Source organism: Solanum stenotomum, chromosome 12 (genome assembly GCF_019186545.1).
Source record: "Solanum stenotomum isolate F172 chromosome 12, ASM1918654v1, whole genome shotgun sequence".
NCBI lineage: Eukaryota > Viridiplantae > Streptophyta > Magnoliopsida > Solanales > Solanaceae > Solanum > Solanum stenotomum.
In genome coordinates this window covers 43490245-43504873 of record NC_064293.1, presented here as the reverse complement: position 1 = coordinate 43504873, position 14629 = coordinate 43490245, and the positions used below count along the sequence as shown (strand labels likewise).

General features: G+C 35.9%; 2 protein-coding genes across 2 annotated transcripts in view; both read left to right on the top strand.

Moving 5' to 3' along the window:
• Positions 1-829: 829 nt before the first annotated feature.
• On the top strand, positions 830-12917 carry LOC125848482 (uncharacterized). The gene is made up of 20 exons (XM_049528346.1): positions 830-1188; positions 3513-3665; positions 3973-4151; positions 6157-6264; positions 7274-7444; positions 7531-8115; positions 8210-8284; positions 8684-8812; positions 8894-8968; positions 9073-9282; positions 9486-9638; positions 9725-9939; positions 10049-10166; positions 10256-10388; positions 10484-10679; positions 10758-10863; positions 10946-11086; positions 11178-11303; positions 11421-11535; positions 12303-12917. Exons 1-20 carry the CDS (start codon positions 990-992, stop codon positions 12701-12703), a joined length of 3588 nt encoding a protein of 1195 aa, XP_049384303.1. The 5' UTR covers positions 830-989; the 3' UTR covers positions 12704-12917.
• The window catches only part of LOC125848488 (putative glutamine amidotransferase GAT1_2.1), a 31706-nt gene continuing 20708 nt past the window's right edge, over positions 3632-14629 (top strand). The window contains exon 1 of the mRNA XM_049528363.1: positions 3632-3638. The gene's annotated coding sequence lies outside the window, so the exon portion shown is untranslated. The remainder of the gene's footprint in view (positions 3639-14629) is intronic.

The window sequence follows — 14629 nt, the reverse complement described above, 5'->3', positions numbered from 1 at the left end:
CCCCAATCCCGGTCTCGGCCAAATCCCCCAAAACTGTCCCCCGTCCCGTCCCGTCCTCCAGTCCCCGTCCCCGTCCCCTTGCCAGCCTTACCATTAGGTCACATACTTGAGTGCTAAAACTACTACTTGACTCATGCAAATCAATAATAGACCTTCTAAATTTTTCCCTACATGGCACTTTGAATTATGTGATTTAAAATATGTCAAGATATTTTTATGACTAAATAAGACCATGTTATTAAATATAAAATTAACAATTTAAATTAAATAATTTTCAAATACAAAGAAAATATCATTTTTTTTCTTTGGATATCCTTATATTATATGAAATTGAACAATAGCCTTATCGTTAATAGTCTTATCTAAAAATATCTTTATTAATAAATACTCCCTCTATTTCTAATTAATTGAATTGTTGAAATATTTTTTATTTTTTAAATTAACTTAATTATTCAATTTTCAAGACTACTTTTAAAATGTTTTTCCAACTTTGCCCTTCATTAGTTAGTATTTGAATTAGTTATTAATTAATGTTTAGTTATTTTAATCATAAATTTGACAATAATTAATAAGGATAAAAATAGAAAGTTAAGTCTAATTTATATCTTAATTTTCTTTTCTTAAAGAGTGTAAAATACCTCTATAATTTAATTAATTTGAAATGTAGAAAGTATGTTACTATATTTTAAAAAAAAACATATTCCAAACAAAATAAACATATTTATTCATCAAGAGAGAAGGAGGGAGTACATGTGCATAAATTAGATCTCAGCGATCGATCCACGGCTCTCAAGACAAATCACGTGACTGTTTGGATCGAACCGAAAGAATTGTGCGTGACACTAACACAAGGCTTGTTGTACAGCTTCTCGCACCGCAACTGCAATTTGGCTCCATCAAATTCCCTCCATTCCACCGATGCCATTGTATTGATCTCAAAAATTGAAACGATATGTTGATGTACAGTTGAAGACAGGAGAGGAGATCAAATGGACGTGGAGAAATCGTCCTTATGCAATTGCGTGGTGAATTTTCTCTTGGAAGAGAACTACTTGTTATCGGCATTCGAGCTCCTTCACGAGCTTCTCGATGATGGCCGTGACGATCAGGCAATTCGTCTCAAACAGTTCTTCTCTGATCCTTCCCAATTCCCTCCTGATCAGATCTCTCGCTTCAATTCTATCAGAGGTTTGTCGTTTCTCATGTCCTTTCTATTGATTTCCTGTTTACTCTATCCATTAAATAAATCCGGTGTGTTTATGCACATTTTCTGCATTTGCTATTTATTGTTGTGACAATCATTTCCATACTATTTCAGCTGAAATTGAGTGAATCAATCCCTTTGATTAAGATTAGGTTGTGTTTGAGTTGTATTGTGCTTTTGACTTCTGATGAACATCATGCTGCAACAGCATTTTTTAGGACTAGCTGTTGAGTTTCAGCACACTGACTGAGGAATCTCATGTAATATAAGAACAAGATTGAGTATACAGAATAAGTATTACATGTTTGACTGTGTAAGATTCATTCCCTCAATGAAATATTAATGATCCAAAAATTTTAAGCCAGAGTATTTTGTTGTATAAATTGGAGGAATAAGTGATTCTCTATGCATATTTCGTTATTATGAATGGTGAAACAAGTTTTCTTGTCCTAGAATCTTGGTGTTATTGGCTTGACTTAGACATTTAGCATACTAATTTTGTAAATGAGGTAATAGAGATCACGATGCTTATAATTAATTAATTACTATCAACCATAAGGTGGCTATGGAAAATATTTAAATAGAACAAGGGCTTTAGCAAGAAAAGGAGCTTAAATGTGGTCATTCATTTTCTTTTGAAATCCGGAGGATGCCATAAACATCATTTACTCAGTTAGGGTGTTCTAACATATCATGGTAAAATAGTTTAGCTCAGTAGTTTTTCCAATGTCAGTTATTGTTGTGGTCTTTAGCGGAGCTCTTTTTTCCTTTTCCATTAGCTGTATTTCTTCTTGGGTGCTTGTCATGTTGTTACTTTTTTTTCTTTTTTTTTTTGTTTTGTTTATGATGGTGGTGTTTGGATCAACTGTGCACACCTCGGCCAATCATCAAGCAGATTGCTATAGCCCTCACGTATAGGTGGCGGTTGGTGGGTAAACTGCCACCAAGGTTGGAGCAGATCGGTTTTTGTCCTTGTTTTTTTTTTCTCAATAGCTTGTTGTAGTGAAATGTCCTGCAAGTGATATTGGTTCTTGTGTGTATATTGTTGGTAGGATATTTTCCTTTCAATTGAAACCAAGAGAACCTATTGCTTTCCATGTGAGTAGTCTGTCCTTTTCTGTTCTGACCAAGAATGTTTGGATTTCGTGAACAACATGAGCAATTTATGAAAGTTTCATGGAAAAGTTGCTATTTTCTTCAATAACTCTTGGTAATCCCCCCCCTCCCAAAAAAAAAAAAAAGAGGAAGAAAAAGAAGGAAAGAGAAAAACTTTGAAGCTTCATATGTATTTTTTTCTGTCAAAGTGGAAGTTCAAATTGTTATTACACTTTTTTTTTTATGTTATTATGTACATTATATGTATGAAAATTTTGGGTAGAAGAGTTTCTACATTAATGTCGGCAAAAAGATTGAAGACTGGTCAATTTATGCATTGGATAGTCAAGAATTCAAGTTATGGTAGTATATAAATCAACAAAGATACATCATGATGGCTAGATCTCCAAATTTAGCACTTCGAATGAAATCTCTTAGAAAATTAGAACATTGATATTTGGTTCAGTAAAGAAAACCTCAAATACATTTACATGTGAGTTAGCCCTGCACAATCTTGAAGCTTGATTAATTGAGCTTGTCTTCTGCTGAAGTTCTTGATGTTAAGAACAAATGATTAACCAAAAAAAATAAGAACTATATGCTGGTTTTAAAAATAAGATGCCGTCGTGTATGAGAAGAGCGACCTGCAACTGGTGGCATATACTAACATTTTATGATGGTGGTGTCCCGGCCGGTTTGTGCATACCTCAACTATTCCATCAGGTACTTGCTACCTCCCATCAACACAAGTATTGCTTAACTTTGCCGCCAAAGATTAGGCAAATTGGAAGAAATCACCTAGTTTTTCTGGTGGAGTATACCATTTAATTGAGTAAGAGTCCAACATTTTGCAATTAAATTCTGTGATAAGGATTTTGACGATGCAGCCTTTTGGTATGCGATTTTTAGACAAAGCTTTATCCATCAGTTTAGAATGTCACATTCAATAACAGAGGCTTCAAATAGATTTTGAAATCATTGCTAGAGGTTTAGCCACCATTTTCCGCTTCAGAGAAAAGGAGTGGGACTGGGGGTATCTTGATTTGGATTTGGCTGAATTTCACTGATTCTGTGTAGAATCTCAAGCATTTTGTTCTTCATTATTGACAGTGTTAAGTGGTAATAATTACAACCTCACTTATACTTTTTAGTTCTCATGGTCGTATGTATAATTTATCTTTCATGACTAATAGCTATTCATTTATGAAAACAGTTGCAGATCCCCAAAGTTTGCTTGAAGAGAAAGAAGCTCTGGAAGAAAAGTTGGCACTCTGTGAATATGAGTTTCGTTTATCTCAAGAGGACATTGTGCAGCTAAAGAGTGAGTTGCAAAAGAAAAGTCAGACTATTCCTTGTCCAATAAGTGGTATATCCCTAAAACTGTTCTGCATTTTAATTGCCTCTTCTAATATTAACTTCATTTCCTTTGCTCATTCATTCAGATAAAGTTCTTGCAAATGTTAACTAGTCTAGTCTGTAATAATATTTTTAATTGAAGTTGTATCACGAGGTAGATGTAGAATTGATGTCAGGATAAATGATAGGCTCATCATGTCTGAGCTTAAGGTAGTTTTTGGAAGGATTGGTGATTCTGTCATAGATATGGGTTGCATATGTCTGCGTTGAATATTGTCATTTTGTATATGTGAATAGATCTGTTATTCATCATGCAGATTCAAAGATTGATCCCTCCGAAAACCATGGAACGGATTTTCAACAGCAGAAGAGGGAAGGTTCTTTCTCTGATTTGGGTCCTTTGAAGGATAATGAGCGGAAGGATTTGAACTATGCTGTAAAGGAGTATTTACTATTAGCAGGATATCGCTTGACTGCAATGACATTATTGGAAGAGGTAATAATTGATAGAAAGGCAACTTGCTGATTTCTTGATGTTCATCACTAAACTGAAGAAGAATTGCATTTTTATCTACATTGTGTCATGGAGCTCTATGCTCAGTTTTCCATATCTTCTTCTTCCGTATTTCCACCTGTTTGGTCTATTAATTATGATAACCTAAAAATTTGGTGCTTCAGCTATGTTAAACATAAATGCTGCAGCCGACATCTCCATGACAGAAATTACAAGTACTTATATTGAGAAATGATTAGCCAAATTCCCGGTAGACCTTTAAGTAGCATGGCCTCTTTTCTTAATTTATGTTAAATGTGAAGATATAGTAAGAAGTGTGTCCTTTAAACACGGTTCCCTATATCCCCAGCGGCCTGCCCTAAAATTCAAAAGACCATTGGATTTATTTTGGAGCACACATGATGTTCTGACGTGTATAGATAATGGGTAGACTTTGAAAAATCCCCCTCGCATATAGAAATTATCACATTTTCAATAAATTTTAGTTACTATATGAAAATGCTCCTATGGGACTGCTAGGTTTCTATAAAAGGTATAAAAAATAATTCAATATTCTCCAGTACTCCCTTGTTTCAATTTATATGGCATAGTTTGACTAATATGGAGTCAAGAAAGAACTGAAAACTCTTAGAACTTGTAAGCTTAGACATGCCATAACATTTGTATGGTCGTAAGACTTTTGAAAACTTGTGGTCTGAAACATGTGATGACATTTGCATGGCTATAAAAGTTCGTCATTAAGCGTAAATTGAGAAGCTTAAATTAAGTTTTTTTTTTCAAAAAAGTTTAGAAAGTTATATATCATTTTGGAGAGGACTAAAAAGGAAATGTTGTCACACAAATTGGAATGGAGGGAATATGTTCTAAGGTGACTACCACTTAGGTGCAGAAGATATTATATTATATCCCACAATTACAAGGGAAAAACTGAGACTATGAGCAAATGTCAAGGTAATGAATGCTTCCCAAGAAGACAAAGTAAAATAATTGATTCTATACTAGCAACCAATGCCTTTTTTTTTTAATTCTATTCAACCAGGCCGCATTTACGTCTTGAACTTCACTTTGTAAAAACTGAGACTATGAGCAGATGTCAAGGTAATCAATGCTTCCCCAGAAGAGAAAGTAAAATAATTGATTCTATACTAGCAACCAATGCCTTATGTTTAATTCTATTCAATCAGGCCGCAGTTATGTCTTGAACTTCACTTTGTAATCACCTTTGCTTCCGGTTGGTCAAGAGTCAGGATTAGACTAGCAGTTGGGGTTGTACAAGATATGAGAAAATGTAAAGGCAAAGTTCATTCCATAATCAGATTAGGAAAATTTATTCCTCATGTACTAGAGACCAAGAATTTCTCTTTTTCATTCAACCGTCAACGTTTCAATGAACCATGATATTCAACTTGCCAATTATCTCAGAAAATGGAACAATTTTTAGATATTATGGATTGGAGGTAATTAAAAGCAAGTTTGGGACACATCTCAGTAAGGCAGTTGTTTTTTCAGAGTTAAAATCTTGGAAACTACTTAGAAATATTTCATGGCTTCTTCTAAAATATCAGCCCTTGGAAATCTTATACTGGAAAGAGTAAAAACTTGGTTTATAAAAGTAGTATTTCAGGATAGGGGCCTCACCTCCAGCCATGAGGTTGGGGATTCGATTCACCCAGGGATCAAAATTGGAAAAACTTGCTGTTTGGCTCCTGGGCGGGGAAGTTTAGGGGGAAGGGTGCTATTTACCATATCCCACCAAACGTAAAAGGGTACGCTGGCACGGTTTGAATTGGGTAATGAGTTTTCAATTATTCTATCATCGTCTTTCAGATGCCTTTACTGTACAGCCCCTCATCTAATTTATGCACTTACTAGGCGGAGGGCCTTGACCATAACAGGACTAATGTGTGAGACACGTGCATCAGATTGTTGGCACTATGCTGAGATGTCATTTTAGAAGTGTTGGTAACTTATTTATTATGTATGACAGGTTACTGATCAAGACCTAGATGTTCAGCAGAACTCCTCTGCATGCATTCCAGATGCTTTGCGCCATTACTATTACCAGTACCTGTCTTCCACCTCAGAGGCTGCTGAGGTACTTTTTGAACAGTTGATACAACCAGTTTTACGACATGTATGCTTGCCACTAAAATCCATCTGGGTAGTAAAATCTATGTTAATATCATATGTGTACACTTCACATCTCTTACAGTCAAGCTAGGGTAACTACAAATTTTAAGTGATTTACTCTATCCTTACTTCTTCCAGCACTGAATTATAATTCTCTATTTTGTCACGATTTAATTTGGGAAGGAACAATACATCCATCCAGTTATCTTATTGTGCATTAGGTATGAATGCTTTTTCTTTCAAGTCCTGGTTTTGTCTTTGCATACGTTACTTGCATCACATCTGATTTTGCTTACAATTCTATTTTCTCCTGTCTGCTATTAGAGACCTTCGGATACTGTTTGGTGTCAAATTTAGGCCTTCAGATCTAAGACAAGTCCAATATTAATCTTTTTTTCCTATTTTTTTTTTTTGAGTTTAGACAATACAGAGTAAGCCCTTCAACTGTTTTAAATATATTTTCAGACTATAATGAGGAGGTAATCCCACTTAGCTTGCCCGAATGTGATTGGGCTCCGACTCCTGTTGCAGCCTGTTAATGGTGACCAGCTTTCTAGCAATAATTTTTCACTATCCAGGACCACTCACCCATCTTATCCTCTCCGCTTCCTTTCAGACGGAAATTCAATCAAGAAATTCTGCCAATTCATTTCTGCCACTTAAACTCTAGCCTGCATCATCCATGATTCCTAAGCCCATCTCTGCAAGGAAGTCTTAGAGAAAAGAAGCCTCACTCTCTCTTGATAAGCATTAAAGTAAAACATTTATCCGCTACATCTGCGTAATTATACTGCTTTTTTGAACAAGAACGTGAATTGCTTGATACTTCTCTATCAAATGTCTTGAAGTTGGTGGGAGCAGTTGACAACAGAACTGACAAAGTTCTTACTTTATTTACTGAAAACTCTAAACATATGTCGCTGGTGCTTTATTCTCGTGTGCTATTTTTGAAAAGAATCGTGGCTTATTTGTAGGAAAAAATTGCTATGCTTAGAGAAAACGAGTCGTTGGTGAAAGAAAATGACAAGCTGAAACATGAAAAGCAGTCCTTGCTGAAGAGTAAAGATATGGCAGATGCCCAAGTCAAAGTATTGGCAAAATCCTTAGAAGCATTGCAGAAGGAAATGAAGGACAAGGAGATTCTGGTAATTTCTTTTGTGTGTTCTATGTTTTTACAAGAGTTTTCATGTGTAGCATGCACATACCTCATAGTTGAATAATCGTACTTCAGGTTCAGAGTTTGAAACAGTCTCTAGAGAGTCAAAGACAAGAATTGAATGAATGCAGAGCTGAAATAACTTCGCTAAAAATGCATATAGAGGGTGCTCGTTCTGCTCGGAATTTCGTAGCAAGTGATTTTGAAGGTGTTGACTTACCATCAACAGACAGTTACAAGGAAGAGATAAAGGTTCTACAGAATGAAATCCAGAGGTTGAAACTGGCAACAAATTCTTTGAACGGCGAGTCTCTTGAAAATATCTATGAAGAAACTAGAAATACATGTCCTGAAAATGAAGTTGAAAAATCAAGTGATCATAATGTCTTTGATGATTCAGCTGGTGTTTCTTCTGGAGACTTAGGAGCTGCAGGTTCTCAGTTATCGATGACTCAAACCTCTGATTCTCAGTTATTGATGACTCAAACCTCTGCTGACACAATTACTGAACCTGAGAGAGTAGTAGAAGTTTCACATGATAATTGTGTTGGTGATAAAGTTGAGAATGTACTCAAACAAAATGGTGAGCTACCTTCAGAAGCTAAAGGACTAATCTTGAAACCAGACAATCTATTGGTTGAATCAAATGCTCAAAAGATTGTAAGCTCTCTCTCTCTCAGATATATACATGGTAACCCTTACCTGGTAACATTTTTGCTAGGCAATTATGCTTTAAATTTTTTGGATTTCACAGGGTTTGGGGACTATTCAGATCCTTTCAGATGCATTGCCAAAAATTGTACCTTATGTATTGATCAACCACCGAGAGGTATGTTTTGCCATTTTTTATTCTAAAACTTATTCTTCTGCATTATGATGCTCTAACCCCTTAACTTATCCTTCTGAGAAAATCTTTTCAAGTTTTATATATTTTTCCCCTGAAAAACATGTGCTCGTTGAGTTTTTCCAAGAAAAAGTTAAATTTCCAATGAAGTTGTGCTTGAAGGGTGTTTTTCCATTGAAAAAGTCTCTTCCCACTCACAATTTTTTTTACATATCTTAAAAAAAAAAGCTACAACTATCCTAACATATCTTCAACTTCCACTCACACTTTTCTTTCCAAATTTTGTTTCAACAGCTCCTAATAATTTTCAGCAACAATAAGGGATTTTAAAAAATTCTAGACTAAGTAGCCGGCATTCCATTTTATTGGTGTTGTATCTTGCAGGAGCTTCTTCCTCTTATAATGTGCGCAATTGAGCGCCACCCAGATAGCAGTACACGGGATTCCTTGACCCATACATTATTCAACTTAATCAAGCGTCCCGATGAAGAACAGAGACGGATTATAATGGATGTAAGACTGCAAAACCTTTGTTTCATACTAGAATTTCGTCAAAAAGTAGAGCATTCCACCAAATTTTTGTATCATGTTTAGGCTTGTGTCACTCTTGCCAGAAATGTTGGAGAGATGAGGACGGAAACTGAACTACTTCCTCAGTGTTGGGAACAAGTGAGATTTATTTCCATCCATTCTGCTCGAAGCTCTCATGATTTTACCATATACTTCATTTACTCTTGCTACTTCACACTGGGTGTAATTGTTGTGATGTGTAGATCAATCACATGTATGAGGAGCGCCGCTTGCTAGTTGCTCAATCTTGTGGGGAACTTGCTGAATTCGTGCGCCCTGAGATTCGAGATTCTCTTATCTTGTCTATTGTGCAACAGCTCATTGAGGATTCTGCTACAGTTGTTCGGGAGGCTTCTGCTCATAACTTGGCGTTGCTTCTGCCTCTCTTCCCAAGTAGGGACAAATATTTCAAGGTCAGCCTCACTACATAAGCTTCGAGGCAATCATGGAGAAGAAATGTGACTTGAGAGAATTTCCCACAAAGTAAGCTCCGTAGTCTAGGAATGGAGCATTTTCCCTCCCCTGGTCTTAATGTGGCTGCCCAAACTGATTAGATGATAGCATATACATAAATGGATTTTCTCCAATTCCTATTTTTTTTGTTGTGTGCGTAAAGGTTGAGGAGATGATGTTTCAATTGGTGTGTGATCCATCTGGAGTGGTAGTGGAAACAACAATCAAGGAACTTGTTCCAGCTTTAGTAAACTGGGGGAAGGAATTGGATCACTTGCTACAAGTCTTACTATCTCATACTTTGGGCTCTGCTCAGGTATGGATTCTGCATTTACTTAGTTCTCCTCACTGAAGCAGTAACTTGTCTTAAACATGGAGCTGAAACATTATCCCTACTTCCAGCGTTGTCAACCACTTTCAGGGGTGGAAGGTTCTATCGAGTCACATCTTCGTGCTTTAGGAGAGAGAGAGCGGTGGAATATAGATGTTCTGCTGCGCTTACTGACGGAGTTGTTTCCATTTGTATGCAAGAAAGCTATTGATACCTGTCCATTCCCATTGGTTTCGGATGATGAAAGACTAGTCTTTTCTACTTTAGTTCTTGAACAGTATGCTGGGTAATATCCCCTTTTACCTGCGTTTCTAATCTACCTTTCTATTCCTTCTTCAAAGGTGCTCTCACAATGTATAGTTAATACTTGTTAGATATTTGAATTGTCTACGCAGAGGAAAGATGGACTGGCCTTCTTTTGAGTGGTTGCATATCGACTGCTTTTCAGCATTGATTGAACTGGCCTCTCTATTACCTCAGAAGGAAGATAACCTAAGGAATCGAATCACGCGGGTAGCTTGAATTGTTTCTCTTAACTTTTGGTGCTTTAGTTTTGGAAATGCCTCCTTGTTCCCGGATTCGTCTTTAATTTTGCAATGCAGTTTTTATTGGCAGTTTCAGACCTGCTCGGGGAACCTTACCTGACACACATCATGCTACCTGTATTCTTGGTGGCAGTTGGTGATGATGGTGATTTATCATATTTCCCTGCAATGTGCCAATCAAGAATAAGAGGTAATGAGTTAAAAACTTCTTGTTTTCATCAAACCTTTTAAGGGATAGATCATGTTTAGACCTTACCAAATTGGTTTTGATTTGCTCCTCAACAGGTTTGAAACCGAAAACTGCAGTAGCTGAAAGACTTGCTACCATCGGTGTCCTGCCTCTCCTGCTGGCAGGTGTTTTAGGATCTCCTAGGAAGCATGAACTACTGACAGAGTACTTGAGAAATCTCTTGATTCAAACTTCAGGACAAGAGAGTCAGACAGTGAAGCGCGAGATTTTCTTTTCTGTTCGCTTTCTTTGGTTTGTGCCATTTTAATAAAGGCATTACAGTTCTGTGTCTGAACTCCTTAGATGATGGCTGACTATATTTTTCTGCAGCACTTTTGATGAACATCACAATATGATTTTTAACATCCTCTGGGAAATGGTTGTGAGCTCTGAAATAAACATGAAGGCGACAGCTGCCAATCTTTTTAAAGTCATTGTAAGACCTTTGGTTTTTGTGAAATTGCTTAAATTTAAGCATGGTCTGCGACTTACTTTGATCATTCTTGTTTTTTCACCAGGTTCCATGTATTGATGCCAAGGTTGCCTCAACACATGTTTTGCCTGCTCTTGTAACGCTTGGTTCTGACCAAAACTTGAATGTGAAATATGCCAGTATTGATGCTTTCGGAGCTGTGGCACAGCAGTATAAAAATGATGCGGTATAGGGTTTTTGCTTAAATATCTGGTGTCATTCTTGTTGTGTTCATCTAGAGGCTTTAATGAGACGTTCTGTTCTAACTTTCTCGCTAGATTGTTGATAAAATACGTGTCCAAATGGATGCTTTTCTTGAGGATGGATCACATGAAGCTACATTAGCTGTAGTTCGTGCATTGGTGATGGCAGTGCCACATACCACGGAGGGACTTAGAGATTATATCCTCAACCTGTTAGCTTTCATGCACTGCTTGAAGTAGCAATGCATTTTTATAATGTGTGCCAGAACTAGTTTTGATTTCTAATTCTCATTAACTTTCTTTAACTTTAGCATACATTTGTTGTCCAAGATTTTCCTACTCACAGCAACACCTCCTCCTTCAAGTGACATGATGCGTCGCCGTGAGAGAGCCAACACATTTTGTGAATCAATTCGTGCTCTTGATGCTACCGGTTTGCTCCTTTTAATTATTCTTCTATTTTTCTCCTTCATACATCTCTTTACTTTCTGAAGATATAAATGCTCTTCAAAATGATCAGCCTCCAGGTTTAGCTGCTTCTTGAGAGATAAATCAGAGTACAATAAACTATGTATTGCAGTGGACTGATACAGGTGGTTAATATCCTGAAATTTGGTTGTGAAACTACCTTTAGCAATAATGGTTGATTAAAGTGATTCGTGGAGTTTTGTCCCATCAAGAGGAGTTAATTACCTAAAAAATGGCCGATTTTTTACTTAAATACTTGCTGAAGTTAGCATAAATGGCTGATTGTGATTTGTTGGGTTTAGTGTGCATCCTTTTCTTGTTCATGTTAATACAAGTGTGTGACGGACCTGTTCTGAGATAGTTAAGTGAGAGCCAGGAAACTCTCAAATTAGTGAAAGAGGCCATAGTTACCGAAGGTTTGGCAGAAACATGACTGCTGGGACTGTCTCTACTGAATTCTAAAGCATTCATTATGTAGTCTCTAAGCTATGAAGGTGCAACTGATCTATCAAATGTCAGAGGGGATGCAAAAGTCAGAAGAAGGTCTAAGGACAAGTTCTATTGATCTCTTTTCCTCTGGTTGTGTAGTGTACTACTGATAATACAAAAATGTAACTACATGTGCTATTGAAGCCTAAATGTCGCGCACTGACCTTCATCTGCTTTTCGCATTTTGTCTGGACAGTTTCATTGGAATCTTCCCTTACTTAGTTTATGATTGTTCTGTTGTAGATCTTTCTGCTTCAAGTGTCAGAGACTTCCTTCTACCTGCAATTCAAAATCTGTTAAAAGATGCTGATTCTCTTGATCCAGCACACAAAGAAGCTCTGGAGATCGTAATGAGGGAAAGATCTGGTGGAACATTTGATACGATTAGTAAGGTAATGGGTGCTCATCTGGGAATTGCATCATCAGTAAGCAGCTTCTTCGGTGAAGGTGGTTTACTAGGGAAAAGGGAAGCTGGAGATCCAACATCACCACCACCACCAGTGGAAGTTGAACCTCTGAGGCCTGTCCTCACACATGCAGCACCAGCAGAAGACACAAGATTTAGGCGGATCATGAGAGGTGGTTTTACAGACATGCTCAGAGGAAAAGCAAAGGGCACCGAGGATACTCCCCCAAGTCAATGATAATGGCTCTTCCTTCTGCAGGAGATTTAAAAAGGAAAGCAAGTTCTGTATGTTGTGTAGTAGACTACGATGCTTCCATTTGTTGATTCTGCGCCAAAGTTTTCCCTTCACAGGGATGAAATTTTGCAATTTATTTGATTCTTTATGTACAAGAAATGTAATGAATTTGACAACAAAACGAGGAGAAAGTGTATGCATTTACTAGTTGTACAAATGATATTAGAGATTCATAGCAGTCTTGTTTCCCCGAAACTCTAACCAGCAACCAAACAGACCTTTGATAATAGACATATGTTAAATAGATACATATATCCATTTCTATAATCCATCTCAATTGCATGCAGTCTTTCTTTTCTTGTCAAATAAATTGAATTTAGTATAAAGTACAGAAATTTCATATATTTGGGGATAGTTACATCCTATTCTGAAAGTTTTCTCAATTACAAAAATTTTGAATTTTTCATTGCTCTCTGATACCTTTTTTGGTTGTCCGATATATTACAAATGATACATTACTTAATGGGAGGGATATATCGAAGAGGGGATAGAGATGTATTCGAGAGGGGATGAATGTATCCGAAAGGGTTAGGGATGTATATGAGAAGGGTGTTTTGTAATTTTTTTAATTGATATGAAATTTTAGAGATTATGATATCTTAAGTTGTGTATTTATGTTTTTCCTTCCATGCATGTCCACCTAGATTTGTAATAATGTTTGTGACTATTTATTTTTTTATGGAAATATTCCTTCCATTTCAAATTAATTGAATTGTTGAGGTGTTTCACACCCTTTAAGAAAAGAAGATTAAGACATAAATTAGGCATAACTTTTCATTTTTACCCTTATTAGTTATTATCAAATTTATAATTAAAATAACTAAACATTAATTAGTAACTAATTCCAATGCTAACTAATGAAGGGTAAATTTGAAAGAAAATTCTAAAAGCAGTCTTGAAAATTGAACAATTAAGTTAATTTGAAAAATGAAAAATGTCTCAACNAGTAACTAATTCCAATACTAATTAATGAAGGGTAAATTTGAAAGAAAATTCTAAAAGCAGTCTTGAAAATTGAACAATTAAGTTAATTTGAAAAATGAAAAATGTCTCAACAATTCAATTAATTTGAAATGGAGGGAGTAATTAGTAACTATTTCCAATACCAACTAATGAAGGGTAAAATTGGAAGAATATTCTAAAAGTAGTCTTAAAAACAGAACAATTAAGTGAATTTGAAAAATAAAAAATGTCTCAACAATTCAATTAATTTGAAATGGAGGGAGTATTAATAAACTCTAATGGTGTCATGATTATTTGATATGTCTATTACGTAATAACTGGATAGATGATTAGCATTAATATTCTTACGGAAAAAATTAACTTGTGATTTCTGAATTCACACGAGTACATCTCAATCTCATCCGGTCTACGGCTGAATTAAAATTTAATTAGTACAAAAAACGCAAAGTAACTAAAGTGAGAATGGAGATCTAGCAAGCCAATTGATGTACGACCGATATGTCTTAATTTTGTGATTTAGATCTGNGGTAAAATTGGAAGAACATTCTAAAAGTAGTCTTAAAAATTGAACAATTAAGTGAATTTGAAAAATAAAAAATGTCTCAACAATTCAATTAATTTGAAATGGAGGAAGTATTAATAAACTTTAATGGTGTCGTGATTATTTGATATGTCTATTACGTAATAACTGGATAGATGATTAGCATTAATATTCTTACGGAAAAAATTAACTTGTGATTTCTGAATTCACACGAGTACATCTCAATCTCATCCGGTCTACGGCTGAATTAAAATTTAATTAGTACAAAAAACGCAAAGTAACTAAAGTGAGAATGGAGATCTAGCAAGCCAATTGATGTACGACCGATATGTCTTAATTTTGTGATTTAGATCTGATATATTCTT